Here is a 19,442-nt window from a genome sequence, read left to right as displayed (position 1 = left end):
AAACAGTCCTCCGAGGGCCGAGCGGAGGCGCCGCCGCAGCGCACCGGGCCGGGAAGGGGCACCACCCGGCGAGCCCACCGGCGCGTGTCCCCGCGGGCGCCAAACCCACCGGGACCGCCAGGCAGAGCGTGGTCCGCGCCTCCGCGATACGCGTCCCTCCAGCCGCCGCCGCCGCCTCCCATCAGGGCGGCCCACGGGGGAGGCGCGCCCCGCCTCGAGCGGGGGGAGGACGCCGGCGCGTGCGGCTCAGGAGGAGGAACACCGGGCGGAAGGCGCGCGCGGGAGGACGCGGCGGCGGTAGCGGCCAGCCGCCTGCCATCGGGCCCGCCCCGCCCGGCCCCCCGCGCCGCGCACCTCCCTCGCCCCGCCCCCCGGCGCCTGGCGGCCAATCACAGGGCCGCGCACGTGACGAGCGCTGCCTGCGATGACCTCATCCCTGGTGTGGGATGACGTCAAATTCAAGATGGATGGAATCACAGCGGCAGCGGCGGCTGCGGCGCGCGCGAGCGGAGTGTGAGCGGGAAGGGGCCTGGCGTCTGCCTCGGGGCTGAAGACCGGTGAGTAACTGTCAGGCCCCTGGCCCTAGGAGAACTGCGGGGCCCGTGGGAGGCCACAGCCTCCCCGCAAAACGCGGCCTTTCCTGACGTAACTCTGAGGTGATTTCTCTCCTCCTTTTTCTCTCCGCCGGCGGGTTGCGGGCTCGGAGCGCTTCTGCGCGTGCGCCGGGCCCGGCTCTCACCGAGCATGCCCCGGGCTCCCACGTAGCCCGTTGTGCCTTCACACTGCGCATGCTCCTTGCCCGCACTTGGCCTCGCCCTCGCCACTGCGCACGCTCCGTCCCTCACTGGGCTTCCCTCGCCGGGCCCGGCGCCCTTGCGCCGGGCGGTTGGGGCACTTTCGGGCGGGGGCGCGTGCTCCATCCCGGGCAGGCGTGGAGGCCGGCTGGTGTCTGCCGGGGCGCGCGGGCGTACGCGGAAGCTGCGGGGCCGGGGTACCCCCGCACCTGCCGCGGCCCGCGCCCCCGCCCCACCGGCCCTCGAGCCCCGCCTAGCGGCCGCCGGCGCATCCAACCATTGACCCGAGTGGACTGCTTGCCCCGCCTCGCCTCGCCTCCTGGCCGGCCCCCCGCAGACCCCCGGGAGGACCGGTCTCCCCGACTCTCCAGCGCTGGCCCCGAGCGTCTCTGCTGGAATGCGGAGCGCCTCCCCCGCCTCTCGGGAAAGCCCCCGTCTGAAACCTGCGGCCGGAGGCGTAGGTTGCCGACCGGCCGCGCTGGAGACCCCCGCCCAGAGACCTCCGCGGGCCGGACTCCCCGAGATCTTTTCTCGCCCAGACCGCTTACCTGGCGCGCGTTCACTGGCCCCCGTACGGGAGAGCATGGCTGTGACCGCGGGAGCGCCCCTCGGTCCCGGCCCTCCACCCGGGTTGCTGCGCGCTCCGACCGCAGCGCCGCGCGGTTCTGGAGGACGCCGCTTCGGCAGCACCGTTCAGAGGGGTGACCGTAGAGACAGGTTCTCCAGCGGGGCGGCCTGGCAGTGGGAGGTGGGGGAAGCGGTGACCGGAGCCCGCGCAGTGCACAGCGCCCTGGGGGTCTTAGGGCGGGAGCCACCAGCCCCGCTCACGCCCGGCGTCTGAGGGCGCCAGGTATTGCGCAGCATCCAGGACTGTTGACAGCGGTGACCCTGCGTCATCCATGGGGAGCCTGCGTTGTGGTCTGATTCCTTGTTCGGAAGAAAGTGGGTTAATCCGTGTCAGAAAGGCTTCTCGTTGACAGTTACTTTTGAAAACTTTTACCCGCTGGTGCTTGGAGTAAATCCTTCATCCACCTTAATGACTAATAGTCATGACGTTTAAATATGAGTACCAGTAAATATCAATGGTAAAAAGAAAGTAGACGTGGGGGGCATTGGTTCACTTCAAAATAACGTTGCATCTAATTTATTCTTCCCTTTTACACTGTTCGGTGTAGAATGTGCTTCATTCTCTGGAAATAAAAGTTGCAAAGGATATGACCCCTGCCCTTGAGGAACCTGACCGTGTTCATGGCAGGGCGTGTTAGGTGTGTAACAGGAGAGGAGCCAGGGTATTGAGAGGGTCTCTGGGTGAGGGGAGACGACCAGAGGGACCAAAGCCAGCGGGGGTGAGGAGAGCAGACGCCAGAGCTGACCACGAGCAAGGCTTGACGGGCGGTGGGCACTGGCTAGAAAGGAAAGAGAAGAGGTTTCCAGTTTGGGAGACCTGCTGGCTGGCAGCACACCGAACTAAACAGGAAATACGTGGGGACCGGCAGATGTGGGAGGGTAGGGTCCTAGGTACCATCCTGGACAAGAGGGCTGTCCTGTGATGGACGAGTCCCGAGAAGCCTCAGCAGGGATACAGAGTTGGAAGTCATAGGCCGGTAGCAATTAAGGCCACAGGCACTCACGCACAAAGCGAAGACCACTGCCACGCGCCGCTCTCTGTGCCGGATGCTGGAGCAGCAGAGATGCGCCAGCCCAGGCCTCGAGCCTTGGTAATGGTTTCCCTCTTTAGGCACCTGCTGGGCCTGCACTAAGCATTAGGAACACACAGCTGACAACAGGGCTTCTTCCTTTTAAGGACTCTCATGAGAGGGCAGATATAAAGGCCGATCATTCAAAATAGATGTGTTATTGCAGAGGGGACGAAGTACTGTGGTAGCTTAGATGGCTGGAGCTACTGGCCAGGAGCACATCACTAGAGCTTTGTAGAGATGGTGACGTTTGAGCTGGATCTTTCTGTAGAGGTTAGCCAAGTAAAGGAAAGGTAAGAAAGACAGTCGGTGGGAATTGGGTGTGCAAGTTTGTAGGGTAGATGCTCACCCTCATGCTGTCCAGTAAGGGTGGAGAGACGAACTGTGATCAGAATATGAAGACTCTTGCATGCCAGTCTGTAGAGTGTGCATTTTATCTAGGGAGGAATAGAGAAGTCAATGTAGTATTCTAAAGGGCACCGGTGGGACCAGCTCTGCTTTAGGAAAACAAAAGGCACGGTCTCCACTCCTGCATCTAATCAGTGTCAGAGTACAGAAAAATCAACAGATATTTATTGTTGTGTGAGACACCACGTTGGGCATTGTGAAGAGTGTCAAAAGACATTAAATAGATTCCTAGTCCTTAAATAGCTTTTACATTTCTGCTGGGGAGACAGACAACTTACAGTATTCGGCACTGAATAAACACTGCGTAAATGGCGTCCCTCTGTAATGCTGCAGTTGAAAGGCGTTTGCTCGTTACAAACTGCAGTGGTCGAGGAAGGTGTGTATATTAGTTAGCTAGGGCTGCCGTAACAGAGCACCACAGACTGGGGGCCCTGAACACCAGCAATGTATTTCCCACAATTCTGGAGCCTAGAAGGCCAAGATGAAGGCTCTGGCAGGCTTGATTTCTCCCGAGCCCTCAGCTTGTGGACGGTCATCTTCTCTGTCTTCACATGGTTTCTCCCTGTGTCTGTGTCCTTCTCTCCACCTCTTACAGGAACACCAGTCACGTTGGATTAGGGCCCACCCTTAAGGCCTCTTTACAACCTACGGTCTCTTAGAAGACCCTGTCTCCACATACGCTTACATTCTGAGGTGCTGGGGGTTAGGACTTCGACCTAGGAATCGCAGGGGACAGTCCAGCCCACGACCGAAGGCTTAATGGAGGAAATGGCCTTGAGCTGAGCTTTGAAGGGTGAGTAACGTTCAGCTGAGTGGGGGCAGGGGCGGGGGCGGGGGGTCTGGGACATTGCAGATTGGGTGACAGGAGAAGCAAGACCTGCGGGTGGTGTCTCAGAGACAAAGTATCTGAAGCAGGAAGTTATCACGAGGCGATAACTAAAGGAAAGAAAATTTAAAAAGTAGTTTGAAACCTGATTTACAGAGCCTTGAAGTCCATGTTTTTAAAGTTTTTCATTTTAACCTAATGGAGAACCATCGTTTTTATCATTTTATTTCTTTTTAGTCAGGTCTTAGGTCTCAGCTAAACTGTCACATCGAGGCATTTCCCGACCATCCCCTCCAAACTCTGGTTCCCTACCCCCCGTCATAGCGTCCTATTTATTTCCATTGTAGCTCTCAGCACAGTCAAAAGTTATCTTTTTTTACTTGTTTCCCTGTTCATCGTCTGATTTACCCCACTGGAAAGTGGGGGCCCTGTCTGTTCTGTGCGACGCTGTATTTCACCTGTGTCTAACCGTACCTTGCCTGTAATAGGAGCTCGGTAAAGAAGCTGAGTTCATAATGGTAATACCTAATGTGTGCGTCCAGCGGACGATCAGAGTTTTGCTTTCGGAAGCTCAGTCAAGGTGGATTTGGAGGCCATGATAGGAAGGACGAGTACCACTTGGAAATCTATTAGTCAGGGTCCTTTAGTGACAAGAGCAGAAACTGCCAGGCCAGCTTGAATAGAAGAAGAAATTGAAAGGTAGAGAGGGGGCTGCTCTTGACATTGAAGGAAAGACAAAGAATTGGGCCGGGAAGGACGAAGACCAAGGTAACTGCAGGAGCCCGTGTAGCGGGCACTGCAGGCTGCGCTCCCAGGCCAGGGCTGAGGTAAATCAGCTCCGCTGGTCGCTGCCTTTGTTGTTCTCAGCCCATACTCCAAAGGAGAAAGTTTCTAATGGGCTGGGCATTGGTTGTGTGCCCAGTCCTGAGCGAGGGGAGCACAGCGCCTCAGACTCCTCGGGACGGGGGTGCTCCAGCGGGAGGGGCACAACAGGAGGCTGCTCTGTTAACCGGGGTGCGTTCTGCTGGTGAGGCGGCGCGCACACCCTACGACCAAATCAGACCTCCTCGGGGGACACAAAACCTGTGGTGAGATGGGGTCCAAGGGGGTGACATCGCTGCTCTTGAAGGGTCAGATCAGCGAGGCTGGCTTTGAAAGCCCAGGCGCTTTCGAGGCTGTCTGGACATCTGCATTGTCTCCAAGTGAGCCACGATGAGATGGAAACTCAGAGCTGACTGCCTGCCACCATCTCACAGTAAAATCAAATGGACAGAGTCAGGCCAGACCCAGAGGTGAGGGTTTGGGAGTGGGCGGGGGTGTGTTTATATTCCGAAGCCAAATGCAGTTGCTGCTTTTCTAACTACGGGCTTGCTTTGTGTTGCATGCATTCCTGCTTTCTCCCGGCGTCATGGTTAGGGCTATATAAGCGATCTCCAGCATTCCAAAGGCTTGCGTGCCCGGAGTTCAGTTTCACGTTAATGTTTTGGATTAAAGAGAGATTTTCCTATAGAACTGGAGTAAGGGTTTTGTGGGCTGGTCTTGGAGCAAGTTTGATTTACAGTGTACCTTAGCTCTGATACCAGCCTGAGTGTTCGTCTCCAAAACTCGAAAGCTGCTGTGAGGTTATTTGGTCCCTTCTCATCTCCCCTTCTGCGCCCACTGTTCACCTCCTGATGTCCTTTTATCCGAGTGTCTAGCTCTGGTTTGCTTCTGTTTATATCCCTGGAATGTTCTATAGTCCAGAACTGCCTACTTTCCTCCATCTCCTTAAAAATCGTAACTTCCTACAGTTGGTATAAAGAGGGAATTATTTGCACTGAATTACGTTATATTAAGATATGAATTCCCTGCCCCTCTTAGCACTCGGTACCTGAGGACTTTGAGGCGGTGGTATGAAGTAGTTTTCTGGAATCCAGTTGTGAAGTGCGCCGTAGCCATTCTAGGGAACTGGAACTTCATTCAGGCCAGAGGCTTCTGGAGTTTTTAAGCCCTGGCACTATTAGATGCATGTTTCTGGAAAGTATCTACGGTAGAATGGTGAAGAGTGGAACCTGTAGTATTGATATCATTATAATTGTCCGGTAAGCAATGAGTCCCCCATCTTCCCGCAGGTCCCCACCGTTCACTCATCGACCCTCCCACCCCTCGGCCAAATTAACTGCTTCCTGTAAACAGTCTTCTCGGCACTTTTCGTATGCTTCGTTATGTTTAGTCTCACATGTCTGTCCTACCGTGGAAACGTTCAGGAAAGGAGGAAGAGAAGTAGAGTGCCCGCATGCAGACGGGAACCACCACATGCACCAGGAGCTCGCACACATACGGCGCCTTTTGTTCTTCGTGAGAATCCTGCGTGGTGGGCAGTGTTAGCCCCATTGAACAGGTTGAGGAAACGTGTGCTCAGGTTGAGTGACCTCTACAAGGTTACATACTTAATAGGCGGCAAAGCCAGGATTTGAGACAAGTAGACTCATTTGACAGTCTTTCCCGTGGAGCCACAGTGACGGCCATGAATTGTTAACTGTATAAAGAGTCTCTCATTTGAAATATCAGGAAACAACATGAAATAGAAACAATTTAGGCAGAGTTCGGGGAGATACTTGTGTGCAGGGACCCAAGTGGTAAGCAAGCCCGCCTCGCTTCAGGAGCTGGTTTCCCCGGGGGTTTCCTCCCAGCCTCTTCTATGGTAGAGGGACCTTTTCGTCCATGTTTCACCCACTTTTCTTGTAAGAGCACCAAGGTTTCCACCGTGACTGAGTGGTGGCGGGAGCTTGGGCGCTGGAGGCTCATGCAGACGAGCAGTGGGCAGGAGGGGCCAGGGATGCAGCGACAGCGCACATGTCCGCGTCAGGGCCTTCAGACCTGGGATGCTCTGTCCTCTGTGAGTCAGAGGTCCTGAGCGTCCACGAGAGGTTGGAGTTTGATGACCCGCAGACTTACGGAGGAGAGGGCACCTCCAGCACGACAGCTGGCCTCCCGAGGCTGCAGAGCAGACAGGCACGCGGCTTCGAGCGTCGGTCTGCACATCCACCAGCTACAGAGGGCTTTCTGGATTATGTCATGACACGCAGCACTCATGATTCTCACCCCCGTTTTTGCCTGCGTTCTTAGTGTAGCATTTTATATTTTTAATGAAGTTGTGAAGCTCAATCAATATACCTACTGTGTCATTAAAACACAGAAGTCCAAAATGTTAATTGTTTGCAGCTAGACCAGGAAAGGGGCCATTGTTAAGCTTTGATGATTGAATTAAAAGGTAAAAGCAAGGGCCTCTGCGTGAAGGAGAGGAGTCTGCACTGTGTGCTCCTGTCACCCCAGACACCGAGAGCCCTTGTCCTGGGCTCCTGAAAAGGATGGGAGAGGTCACTGTCCTCCGATGACCCTTGGGGGGCCTTAATTTTGCTCCGGGGGCCTCATGCCTCCACCCCCTCCCCAGCCTCATGACCCGCCCTCCCCTACATGTGTCTTTTGCTCCAGCCAGGCACTTGGCCTTGGCTCTGTACTGAACACACTGCTCCTGTCCTTGAAGTGTCCTTCACCTTTCCTTCCTGATGCCCATATTTTCTGAGTCCTGCCTGTTCAGGACACTTCTTTTGTAGAACCCCTTCCCTGACCTTCCTCTCACCTGGACCCAGTGCCATCACCTGTGCTCCACCTGTACCTCTGCGCCCTGCCGCCAGGTGCTTAGCACACCGGAGCGTGTGGTGGTTTGACCTCCCCGTTCCCACGCAAGGCCAGGAGCTGTAAGGCAGGACCATGCGTGTCAGGCTGCCACCCTCCCTGTCTGGCCAGTTCTAGCACATACTAGACCGGTGCCCAACCATGAGAAGTGTGTAACGTGACGACCAAGAGTCCAGGCTCTGGGGCCCGACTCCCAGCCCCACAATTAACTGACTGGGTGACCTTAGGCACACTACCTGACCTCTCGATGCCTCGGTTTCCTAATTTGTAAAACAGGGATGATGGCAGTACCTAGCTCAGATGTTTGTGTGGGAATTAAAAGGTACGGTATGCAGGTGAAGAGCATGGCCTCCAGAGCCAGGTCACCTGGTGTGAATTCTGCTGTGCTCCTGACTGTCTGTGCAAACCTGAGCCTCAGGCACATAGCCTTAACCCTGTGTGCCTCAGTTTTCTCAACTGTAAAATGGGGATAATGATGGTACTACCTCCTAGGGTTGGTGCAAGTATTGAGTTAAAGCCTGAAAACTGTTCACAGGGCTGCGTGGCAGAGCAAGCGCTCAGATGTTAGCTGCTGTTCGTGCCCGATCAGTGTCTCGGGAATGGTATGGAAAAATCAGTACCTGGAGCTGTTCTGCACTGTTATCGGGAATTTGGACATGCTTAGCCACTTCTCAAGCAGGCGCTCTCGATGATGACTATAAATTAAGGCTAGAGGCGAATGAATGGTTTTAAATTCCAAATACTTTTCAGGGACGGAGACCATTCCTCTTACAACTCAACTCGCAGTGACTTATTTTTCCCTCATTTCCTGTTTCATTCAAAAAGTATGGAAGCCTGTGGTTTAGGGGTTAGAAGCAGTTACTTAGAACAAAAGTAGAGGTCACGGTAATTTGAAGGAAGAAAAAGAAGGAAACTTTTCCCAACAATGAACAGTGAGAAAATGCGGGTTTCTTGGCCTGTAGGAATAGGGAGCGGATGATATGTGCATTAGCGTTGCTTCGTGTCCAGGGATGTAGAAAATCTCACTTGGTTTAGTCCTCACACAGTCGCTTGGTTTCTTAGTTGGGGTTCCCCCAAAAGCAGACCCTGAGACAAGGATTCAAGTGTAGATGTTTATTTGGGAAGTGATCCCAGGAAGCATAAGAAAGGTTGCAGGGAGGGCTTCCCTGGTGGCGCACTGGTTGAGAGTCCGCGTGCCGATGCAGGGGACGTGGCTTCGTGACCCGGTCCGGGAGGATCCAACATGCCGTGGAGCGGCTGGGCCTGTGAGCCATGGCCGCTGAGCCTGCACGTCCGGAGCCTGTGCTCCGCAACGGGAGAGGCCACAGCAGTGAGAGGCCCGTGTACCGCAAAAAAAAAAAAAAAAAAAAAAAAAAAAAAGGTTGCAGGGGAAGTGAAGCAGGAAAGGATGCCCGTGAAGGGTACATTAATTACCAGGTTCCTGCTCACATTTAGAATATCTAAACTGAATTCCTGAAAAAAGTCTGAACCAATTTTTCAAGCTTCATCTCAAGTAAGGACATCCTTCCAGTTCTGGCAGAAACCTTGGAGACACCCTTACCTCCTCACCTTCTTACCCTCTGCAGTCAGTCCGTTAGAAATCCTAATGACTGTCTTTACCTCCACCGCTGCCCCGCTGGTCCAGGCACTGTCCTGTCTCACCTGCATCAATGCGGTGGACTCCTAGCTGACTTCCCAGCTTACACCCTCTCCCATGGTCCATTCTTTGCAACAAAGCCAGAGGAATCTTTCTGAAACAAAATTCAGGTTGTTGTCATTCCTCTTCTCAGAATCTTCCAACAGCTGCCTTGGTAAAAAGTGCAGTCCCTCCGGTGGTCCCCCCAGCCCTGCACAGTGTCTCCCCAAGCTCCTTCAGTGTCATCATCCACGGCTGCTTCAGCTCTGCTCCGCTCCAGCCCTGCTGTTACCTCGTCTCTTCCCTATGCCTATATGCTCTTCCCTCAGTGATCCTTATGGCTCATCCTTGCGTCCTTCAAGCCTTCTGAAATGTCACTTCGTTGAGTGAGTGAATAGGTGAATGACGTGAAGTTCTGGTAAAATTTGTAGTATGTTATAGGTGCTGAATAAATGGTAGCGATTATGGTTTTCTTTCCTGATTCTCACAGTAACATTATTATCCCTGCTTTACAGTGGGGAAGACTGAGGCTCAGAGAGGTTGATTAGCTTAGAGCACTGACCTTCAAACTGTCTTAGCTCTGACCCACAGGTAATCTAGAGATGATTTAAAGCATATGGGAGGGTGTGCGTAGGTTATATGCAGATACTACACCATCTTATATAAGGGACTGGAGCATCTGTGGATTTTGGTATCCGCAGGCTTCCTGGAACCCATCCCCTGCAGATACTGAGGGACCACTGTACATCTCACCCCAGTGCCGGCTTACATGTGTGGAAATGTATGCGTATAACTTGTGAAAGTTTCACGAGATCGTAGTCAGCCTTACTACATTTGAGACATTTGGACTTTTCTACTCTGCCCTAGTCATTTTTTTCAGTTGTTCACTTCAGACCACTAAATTGATTTTAAGAAACCCTTTTGAAAAGTACTTGTCCAAGCCTTTGATTCTGCATCTGCTGTTTTTCCCTGTGGCAGCATCTGAACTAGCTGTCTCAAAAATTAATTGCACTAAAAATAGTGTTCACAACACGGCTGAGTTATGAGGGTGGCATTGTAAGCTTATTTTTTTCTCTGCTGACCTCTGTAAATGACGACAGGGGTTTCTTTGCACATAAATAGATGTGTGATTACAAAGACAGTATAGTAGGATTAAGGGAGAAATTTAAATGGCTAATCAAAAAAAAGGAAGGGACAATCTCCTTCTCAAGCACTCACCATGGAGGTGAAGCGATGCCAGGCAAGAATGAACCGCAGCTCGGTACAAGCCGACCAAGGCAGTTGTCTATGGACGGGCTCCAGGCGTTGTCTCTGGAAGCAAAGTCACATCTCCAGGTCAGTCAAATGGAGTCAGTACCTCAACAGGAGCCAGATCAGTGGTGGGAAGACCGGGGATCACGCTTGGTCACTCCAGGTGGTGGCCTGGGAAACTCTTCCCTGCAGATTCTCCTGAAGAGCGCAGAGGCTAGTTGACCAGCAAAGCCTGGTCCTGTGAAGCCCGAGGAGAACCTGCAAACGTGCGGGTACCTTGTTTGGTGTATCTCTAGCTCACCCTCTAGGGAATGATAAAACTGTCCAAATAGTCTTAGTTACTCTGAATCCATTTTATATTAAAAAATAAATGTCATAACTATTTTAGAGAACAAGATGGCATTATAAAACCAAGCCAGAGACGAGACATTACCGTAGCAGCAGCCTGAGGGAAGTGTCAGATTTGGAGAGTCAGGTGTCCTCTCTGTGTGAAATGGCTTCATCTTCGTCAGAGGTTAATCTGGACCCTTTTATGCTGAATTAAATATCTATTAACCCTGCAGTTTCTGAAAATTAATTGCACATTTGTCAAGTCCTTACTAGGTATGACATACAGGCTCATGTAATTTTCGCAGCAACCCTAAAGGAGGGCACAGTTGTTAACCGTCTCACGTGAGGGACCTGCTAATCTGAGATGCTAGTGGACCACAAGGGAGGATCTCAACCCCAGCCTCTTGGCAGACACCCACCCCCGCCACCAGCCCCCCACTAGGCCTTTAGATCTCACCTTTAGATTTGAAGGGAGTTTCAGTGAAATCTCAAGTCAAACCCCTTAGTTTAGAATTAGTATAATTAAGTCTAGATCCAGGCTAAAGCTTCTACTGTGCTATTGTTGAAAGTGTAATTTGGTAAGGAAATAGTGTTCGGATTGCAAGGTGTTTAGCATAAGAAAGAAAACAAACTTCTTTATTCTTTAATATTTCTAACCTTTGCTAAACACTTTGATGCAATCGTAATTAGCAAATGATTTTCCTCTTTCTAAATTCTTACCTATTTTTTAAATTTTTTTTTTTTTTTTGCGGTACGTGGGCCTCTCACTGCTGTGGCCTCTCCCGTTGCAGAGCACAGGCTCCGGACGCGCAGGCTCAGCGGCCATGGCTCACGGGCCCAGCCGCTCCATGGCATGTGGGATCTTCCCGGACCAGGGCACGAACCCGTGTCCCCTGCATTGGCAGGTGGACTCTCAACCACTGTGCCACCAGGGAAGGCCTCTTACCTATTTTTGAGACCTCTACTTTACAGCCTATTGTTAATTCACATTGTGTTTAATCATATTCAGTAATAAAACTGCTTTCCTTTCAGAATTACGGACTTTATGGGGTTCGGTACTTCATACTTACTCTCTGAGCCAATGAAGAATAGAATTAAGCCTCAAACGGATGTGGGCCGTAAATATGGATAATAAACCTTGTTTTCAAATATTGCTTCTCTACGTACCTGCCAAGTTCTAGCTGCCTTTTTGCTGGTATGGAAATGCCTGTTACAGACCTTAGTGCTTAAAATCCTTCGGTTTTAATGACTGATGACCTACCTAAGCCATGAGACTTGTTTCTGTATATTTTCCTTGTTACTTAAGTAAGATTATTCATCCAGAAACCTCGTGTTGGGCCACAGTCTGCTAGGCACTGGCACCTGTGAGAAGACAGCTGGCGTTCCCGGCCCTCGAGCAGCCCTCGTCTGGGGAGCTTCCGCCACCCTGCTCACGCGACTGCACGTTTGTCTTTCAGGTGAGCCCGAGCATGGAGGGGCTGCTGCACTACATCAACCCAGCCCACGCCATCTCTCTCCTGAGCGCCCTCAACGAGGAGCGCCTCAGAGGGCAGCTGTGCGACGTGCTCCTGATCGTGGGGGACCAGAAGTTCCGCGCGCATAAGAACGTCCTGGCCGCCAGCAGCGAGTACTTCCAGAGCTTGTTCACGAGTCAGGAGAACGGGTCACAGACTGTGTTCCAGCTGGACTTTTGTGAGCCAGATGCTTTCGACAACGTGCTGAACTACATCTATTCTTCGTCTTTATTTGTGGAGAAAGGCAGCCTTGCTGCTGTGCAGGAGCTAGGCTACAGCCTGGGCATCTCCTTTCTGACCAACATCGCTTCTAAGACGCCCCAGGCCCCCTTTCCAACGTGTCCCAACAGAAAGAAGCCCTTCACGGAAGACGATGAGAACAGTTCTCAGAAGAGAAGCGTCATCGTTTGTCAAAGTAGAAACGAGGCCCAGGGGAAAACCGTGGGTCAGAATCCAGCCGACCTCAGCCACCCTCCTCGGCCCTCCCCCGGCATCGCCGTCCAGGCCAACGCCAGTAAGGCCCCCGGTCCCAAGCCCACGGAGCCAGCGCACCACGTGGCAGCAGCTGAGAAGAGTCGGCCGAAAGATGGCCCCGCGGGCCTCGCGAGGCCCCCCGAGCTCGCCGGGCCATCGGAGGAGCCGAGCCGAGGCGGCCTGGCCAAGCGGGGCGCGGCGCCGCCTCCGAAGCCCCCGCAGGACCGGGGGGCCGCGGACGAGAGGCCGGGCGCCAGCACTCCGCTCCCCCGAGGCGTGGCCGTGGAGCTGGCACTGCGGAGCCCGCGGCCGCCCGTGCTGTCTCTGCGCGGCGCCCCGGAGACGCCCTTCCTGCTGAAGGAGGCGGGCCGGGGCGGCGGGCCGGGCGAGGACAGGAACCTGCTCTACTACTCCAGGCTGGGGCTGGTGATCCCGGCCGGGGGGCCGGTGCCCGGGGGCCAGGGCGTGGACAGGAGCGGCCCGCTCGTCAAGAGCCTCCTCCGCCGCTCGCTGTCAATGGACAGCCAGGTCCCCGTCTTCGCGCCCGCCGCTGACCTGCAGCCCCCGCAGGGCTCCTGCTCGGGCTCGGGCGACGCGGCGGGGAGCTCGCTCGGCGCCTTCTCTCAGGGGCCATCCTCCAGGGACGCGAGCGAGGCGGCGGCCCCCGACGCCCGGGCCCCGGCCCCGCAGCCGCACCGCCTCCGGTCCTTCAGCGCGTCTCAGCCGGCGGAGCGGCCGGGGGCAGCCCCCGGGCCCGAGGTGCGGGTCAAGGCCGAGCCGCGCAGTCCCCCGGAGCCCGGTGACATCATCCGTGTCACAGTGGGGGACGCTGCGGCCACCACGAGGGACCTGGTCCCGCAGGCGGACGACGACCGGCAAGACGCAAGCCGACTCCCGGCCAAGAGGCGGTTCCAGGCGGACAGGAGGCTGCCGGCCAAGCAGCCGAAGGCCGAGGGCCGGGGCTCGCCGGGCGCGGGAGACCCCCGTGCGGAGCGCTCGAGCCCGCCTCTTCTCGAGGCCGACTTCCCGGGTTCTGACTTGAGCAAGGACGAATTCGGCGAGCTGGAGGGTGCGAGACCAAACAAAAAATTTAAATGCAAACACTGCCTTAAGATCTTTAGATCCACGGCCGGCCTTCACCGGCACGTGAACATGTACCACAACCCCGAGAAGCCCTACGCCTGCGACATCTGTCACAAGCGCTTTCACACCAACTTCAAAGTGTGGACGCACTGCCAGACGCAGCACGGCATCGTGAAGAACCCGTCCCCGGCCGCCAGCTCGCACGCCGTTTTGGACGAGAAATTCCAGAGGAAGCTGATCGACATCGTGAGGGAGCGGGAGATTAAGAAGGCCCTGATCCTGAAGCTGCGGCGCGGCCGGCCCGGCTTCCAGGGCCCCGGCGGCTCCCCCGTGCAAGCCATCAAGAGGAGCCTGCGGTCCCGGGCCAAGGGCGCGTACGTGTGCACGGCCTGCGGGAAGGCCTACCGCTTCCTCTCCCAGCTCAAGCAGCACGTGAAGATGCACCCGGGAGAGAAGGCCCTCGGGGCCGGCAGGGCCACCAGGCCCAGGGAGCGCGCGGCGCCCGGGGGCCCGGCGGGCGGCGGCTCAGAGCTCTACCTGTGCCGCCTCTGTAACGCCAAGCTCTCTTCTCTTCTGGAGCAGGGGAGCCACGAGCGCCTGTGCCGCACGGCCACCGTGTGCCCCTACTGCAGCCTCAGGTTCTTCTCGCCCGAGCTCAAGCGCGAGCACGAGGGCAAGTGCGAGTACCGCAAGCTGACCTGCCTGGAGTGCATGCGCACCTTCAAGTCGGCCTTCAGTATCTGGCGGCACCAGGTGGAGGTGCACAACCAGAACAGCATGGCCCCGGCCGCAGGCGCCTCCCCGCCCCGGCCCGACCTCAACGGTGAGGCCAGCGGCCCGACCCGGCCACAGGCCCTGCCCGAACCCGGCCGGGCCGACGCCGCCACAGCTGCCGCCGCCGCCGCCGCCGCCGAAGACGACCCCGCGGGCGGCCGCGGCCCCGAGCCCGTGAACTTCGACCCGGAAGACGCGCCCTGCCTCCCCGAAGACCTCAGCCTCTCCAGGCCGCTGAAGGTCCAGGTCAAAGAGGAGCCGGCGGAGGGGGCCGAGGAGGAGGCGCCCGAGCCCGGCGCGGCCCCCAAGGACCTGTGGCCATGCGAGAAGTGCGGCAAGACCTTCCCGGCGCCCAAGCAGCTGGAGCGGCACCAGGAGCTGCTGTGCTCCGTGAAGCCCTTCATCTGCCACGTCTGCAACAAGGCTTTCCGCACCAACTTCCGGCTCTGGAGTCACTTCCAGTCCCACATGGCTCAGGCCGCCGAGGACCCGGCGCACAGGGAGCCCGAGGTGGGCCCGGGCCCCACTGGCTCCCCATCGCCGCCCCCTCTGCCCCCGCCGCTGCCCAAGATCCAGCCCCTGGAGCCCGACAGCCCCACGGGCTTGCCCGAGAACCCGGCTCCCGGCGCCGACAAGCTCTTCGCGGCCCGGGAGTCAGACACGCTGTTCTACCACGCGCCACCCCTCTCGGCGATCACGTTTAAACGACAGTTCATGTGCAAGCTCTGCCACAGGACATTCAAGACGGCGTTCAGCCTCTGGAGCCACGAGCAAACCCACAGCTGAGAGGCCGCGCGCCCCGCTCCCGGGAGACCGGAGCCCTCGCCGGATTGCAGCCTGTGCCGCGAGCTGCGCCATAAGGAGCAAAACATCTTTCCCAAAGGAGTAACAAAGGTTGCGCACTGTCGTGCTTGAATATAAGTGTGAGGGAAACTGATGGTAATCAGCCGTGTCCTTACTCAACCTAGAAAAACTCCAAAACACCTTGTGCTTCTGGACCTACGGTCACAGGATGGCTTGACTTCGTTACTGTTGAAACTTGGTTTTGGTCGTGTGCATGGTTCCTCATTCCATGGTATCAGTATAATCTTTTACTTGAGGTGGTTTGGGTTTTTTTTGTTTTTACTGATTTGCAATTAGTGAAACACTGTTCAAGTATTTCTTCTTTTGATTCTCTTAAGACGCCTAAGTTCTGGTTAAATCTCAGCCGTGTTTGTAAGTCCAAAACGTATCGGATCGAAGTGGAGTAGTTTGCAGTATTAAGATCTTAGAATACTTCAGCAATAAAAAATGATAAACCTCAACTTTAAGAAGTTATCCTGACACTTGATAAAAATAAATATTTGGTATTTTGTGGTCATTGAGAACTTTTTTTTGTATGAAAATTGTGAGATATAAATCAGCAATAGTAACACTTAGATTTTTATAAAATAACAAAAACTTGCTCTTGGGTCATTTCATATAATTAGTGATGGAAGACTTGGGAAATGAAAACATTAAGATTTCTGGAAGCCCTCCACGTCGGTTTCCAAAGCTTCGGTAGTGGCGGGCATGGTAATCAAACGTGCTCCGTCACGGCTCTGAATTCAGACCAGCATCGAGGGGCCGTGCGTGTTTGCTTTCCTCTGGTTTGCGCTGTCACAAATGGAAACTCTCAGTGTATTGGGGACAGAGAACAAAGATAGCATATGGCACAAATTTTGAATTTAACAACATTAGTGTAACAAGGTCAGGACATATATTTACATAGATCCCAAGCCTCCGGAGTGAGTACAGCTGCTCTAAATCCCAAATTACCGTTTACTCTCAGACACTTGAAGCAGAGGGAGAAGCCACACTGCAGTCTCCACATGCTTTTCAAGAACAATATATACAATAATCAGCTTTCCTGCCTCTCTGTCTTGTGATTTCTGGTAGAATTTTTTGGAGTTGATGGTGGTAAGATGTCCACAGTGAGACCATTATGCTTTAAGTCACTGCTTAATATTCCATAAATATATATTAAAGTACTATCAAGGGTCCAAAATTAGTGTTTGCTACTTATTTTGGCCCATAGGGCTTGGGCTTCTTTTCTTTTTTATTGTTTTGTGTAAATTGTAATTCAAAGCCTTTCGGTGGGTGTAATCCAAAGTTCAGTGGGGTGTTTCAAAAGGAAAAGTTTATTTCATTGGCAGGGGTGGGGAGGTGAGCTATATAAAAGTAGAAATATTGTTGAAACCCCAAAATTCTTTCAAGGTAATGATGGATTAAGCCTCCAGGTTTATTAATTTTTTTGCAAGCTGTTCTTTCAGATAAGAAAGTCAACTACTGTGACTAAGGAGTAATCTGCTGAGTGCCTAAATTGGTGCTCTAGCAGCAGAGAAGTCTACTCACCAGTCTCGTAACCCGCATTCCATACCGACGGTAGGAAGGGGATTCTTATTTTTTATTGAAACACAAGCATTTTTATAAAATTTTAACTGACTTTGTACATTGTAGAAATTACATATGAAAGTTTGCCTTTTATTCTTTCATTTGGAAACTATCAAAAGTCCCCAACTATGGTTACTTCCTATTTTTGTTCTTAAATTTGATGGAGAAAGTAAAGTCAAATCAAGTTGCAGTTATTGATTATTGCCATCTTTGTGTTGTCTTGAAGAAATCTATGCATTTTAAAGACAAAACGAAAACGTGATTTTATGTGATGGATTACTGTTCTTTGAATTCACTGCCTGTATAATGTGGTATTTCTTACTCTGAACGTCCTGGTAGCTATCACTTCAAAACAAGCCGGTTTCCTTCAGAGTGATCGTTACTTATGGCTGTGGAAGGATGGGTTGGTAATTCCACGATACATGGGATCCTGGCGTTGTAAATTCAGGATCCCAGGACTTGAACCTTTATGCTACATTTTTGAAGATTTTTTAACAACGTTAATGAATAAAAAATATTTTTGATCTAAATATAGGCTCTGCATATCTGTTAGATTTTAAAAATTGCCAGTGTTTGGTCTTGTTCACATTTTTGTCTAGGCAAGGAGCATAAGATTTCAAAGAAAATTTTGAACCAAAAACATTTGTAATGCAGTTCTGGTTTTTCTATTACTTTTTATACTGTACCTTAAAAGCATCAGGCTGAAAGAGTTTATTTTGGTGGTCAAAAAATAGGCTTCCACTCATTTAACTATTTTAAATGTTAAGATGTAAAATAATGAAAGACACATAAATTGCTTTATTCAGTAAAGTTTTGTTTAAGAATGTTTATCTCAGCCAGTAGGCAAATACTTGGTATAAGACAAGTTGGCCTTTTCTTGCTGAAACACGTTAGCTAGTAAAGATATTCTTGAAGATGTTTTTTTCTGATTGTAATTAATTTTTGAGAATGTAAAAAGCTCTTTATTCCTTGTAAGTATTCAGGATGCCTGCTTTTTTATGCAATTGTGGAAAGAATGTCAGATGTTTTAATATATTCTTTGTTAATCGGAAAACTTGTTATTGAATCGTTTTCTTCATTTGGGGGAGGGAGGAACACCACAGAAAGTGTGTTTTTATCCAAGTAAGCAATGGAGGTAACAAATCGTGTGCATTTTTTACAGGTAAAATATCTAAAGAGTAATAGAATATTCACCTTTAAAACTAGTTGTGGTTAGTATGCGTTTATAATTTTGTCAAAATATACAGCTGACAGTTCGACAGTGATGTTGTCTGCATTCGTAGGGAGGTGGATGTGGCTCCTGGTTTTCTGTTTGGGAACAGATCATCATGGCCTTCTCTTTAAAAATATGCCCCAGCACTTAATCTCCGTCATAGTCTGATCCACACACAGCACCGATTGGTGCTAAGAGTAGAAACTGAGACAAGAATAAAATGTGCCCTTTGGTGGAGAAAAGAGGTGTAATCAGGCCGGCCGGACGGTCGGATGAGGGAGGGACAGGAATGGACTGATCCAAGTCGGCCTTTGTTCCCTCAAACTGTGTGTGTGTGTGTGTGTGTGTGTGTGTGTGTGTAGGGATGTGTGTGTGTGTAGGGATGTGTGTGTGTGTAGGGATGTGTGTGTGTACAGCCAAAATCTGGAACTTTAGGAAGTAAAGTTATTTTCATTTTCTTACTGCAAAAATAATGTCATTCATAACAGGTTTCTTTATAAATTGCACTAATTAATATTGGGATGTTACGAGTCAGTTTATCAATTTCTGATGTGTCTGATTTTTTTTGCAATAATTGTGAAAAGCATTATTGATTTAGATAATGCTAGCACATATTCTTTAATGAGTTCTTTAACACTGGCTTTTTTTTTAAGTTTTACAAGTAGGTTCTTCTCTTGTGGCTTTAGCACTTTAAGGAGCTTGACGTTCGCATAGTTTTTGGTGTGCCCGCTCAGCGCTTCCCGGCTGTGTGCACTAGGGTGCCCCGTTGCCACGTGACTGGGGAGAAAACTCACTGTCCGTGTTTAGATTCTGGAAGAGAAAAAATGAGTCAATGTCAGGTTTTTAAAAAATTCCATTTAGAGACAGTCGTTTGGGAACCAAAGTATTTTACTGTAAATCTTTAAAACAGTTGAATTCAGTGCTCTTTAGTCATTTATTAGTGCTGTCCAGATTTTCCGCAAAGTTATACTTGGTTAATACTAATTCTCAAAAGGTGATAATTTCTTATCGACATTAATCCAAGGCAGTTTCAAAATTTTCATTGAATGAATGCTTATTGCTAAAAGAAAAACAGATGTGGCTGCTTTCTAACTGTGTGTATTTCGTTGTCATCACGCCTCAGCAGAGAAATCATTGTTCAATTTTATTTAGGAATAAGCGTTTTTGGACTGAAAACTCATAGTAAAATAGGACTTCTACCTAATGTTAAGCCATTGCTTATTTGTATTCAATTATCTGTTTACTTTGCTTAAATCTTGACTAAGGTTGATTGGAGTCAATAAATTTGTACTGTATTTTGTTTTGAATCATGGTCTCATTGGGATGTTTTGGACTTTAATTATATAATGAAT

The 19,442-nt window shown here is 51.8% G+C and overlaps 1 protein-coding gene across 2 annotated transcripts; it reads left to right on the top strand.

The window, feature by feature from the left end:
• Positions 1 to 454: 454 nt before the first annotated feature.
• On the top strand, positions 455 to 19,397 carry ZBTB21 (zinc finger and BTB domain containing 21). 2 transcript variants are annotated; one of them, XM_079921919.1, is made up of 2 exons: positions 455 to 557; positions 12,078 to 19,397. In XM_079921919.1, exon 2 carries the CDS (start codon positions 12,090 to 12,092, stop codon positions 15,249 to 15,251), a length of 3,162 nt encoding a protein of 1,053 aa, XP_079778045.1. In that variant the 5' UTR covers positions 455 to 557; positions 12,078 to 12,089; the 3' UTR covers positions 15,252 to 19,397. The 2 variants fall into 2 exon arrangements, with proteins under 2 accessions (XP_079778045.1, XP_079778044.1); XM_079921918.1 differs by lacking the exon at positions 455 to 557 and adding an exon at positions 3,558 to 3,692.
• The last annotated feature ends 45 nt before the right edge of the window (positions 19,398 to 19,442 follow it).

The sequence above is a fragment of the Stenella coeruleoalba genome (assembly GCF_951394435.1).
Source record: "Stenella coeruleoalba genome assembly, chromosome: 5".
NCBI lineage: Eukaryota > Metazoa > Chordata > Mammalia > Artiodactyla > Delphinidae > Stenella > Stenella coeruleoalba.
Note: the sequence above shows the minus strand (reverse complement) of the source record. Positions and strands in the feature narration are given on the sequence as shown.

Bases quoted from the DNA above. Each gene is read 5' to 3' on its own strand.
- ZBTB21 (XM_079921919.1), top strand. From the start codon at position 12,090: ATGGAGGGGCTGCTGCACTACATCAACCCAGCCCACGCCATCTCTCTC.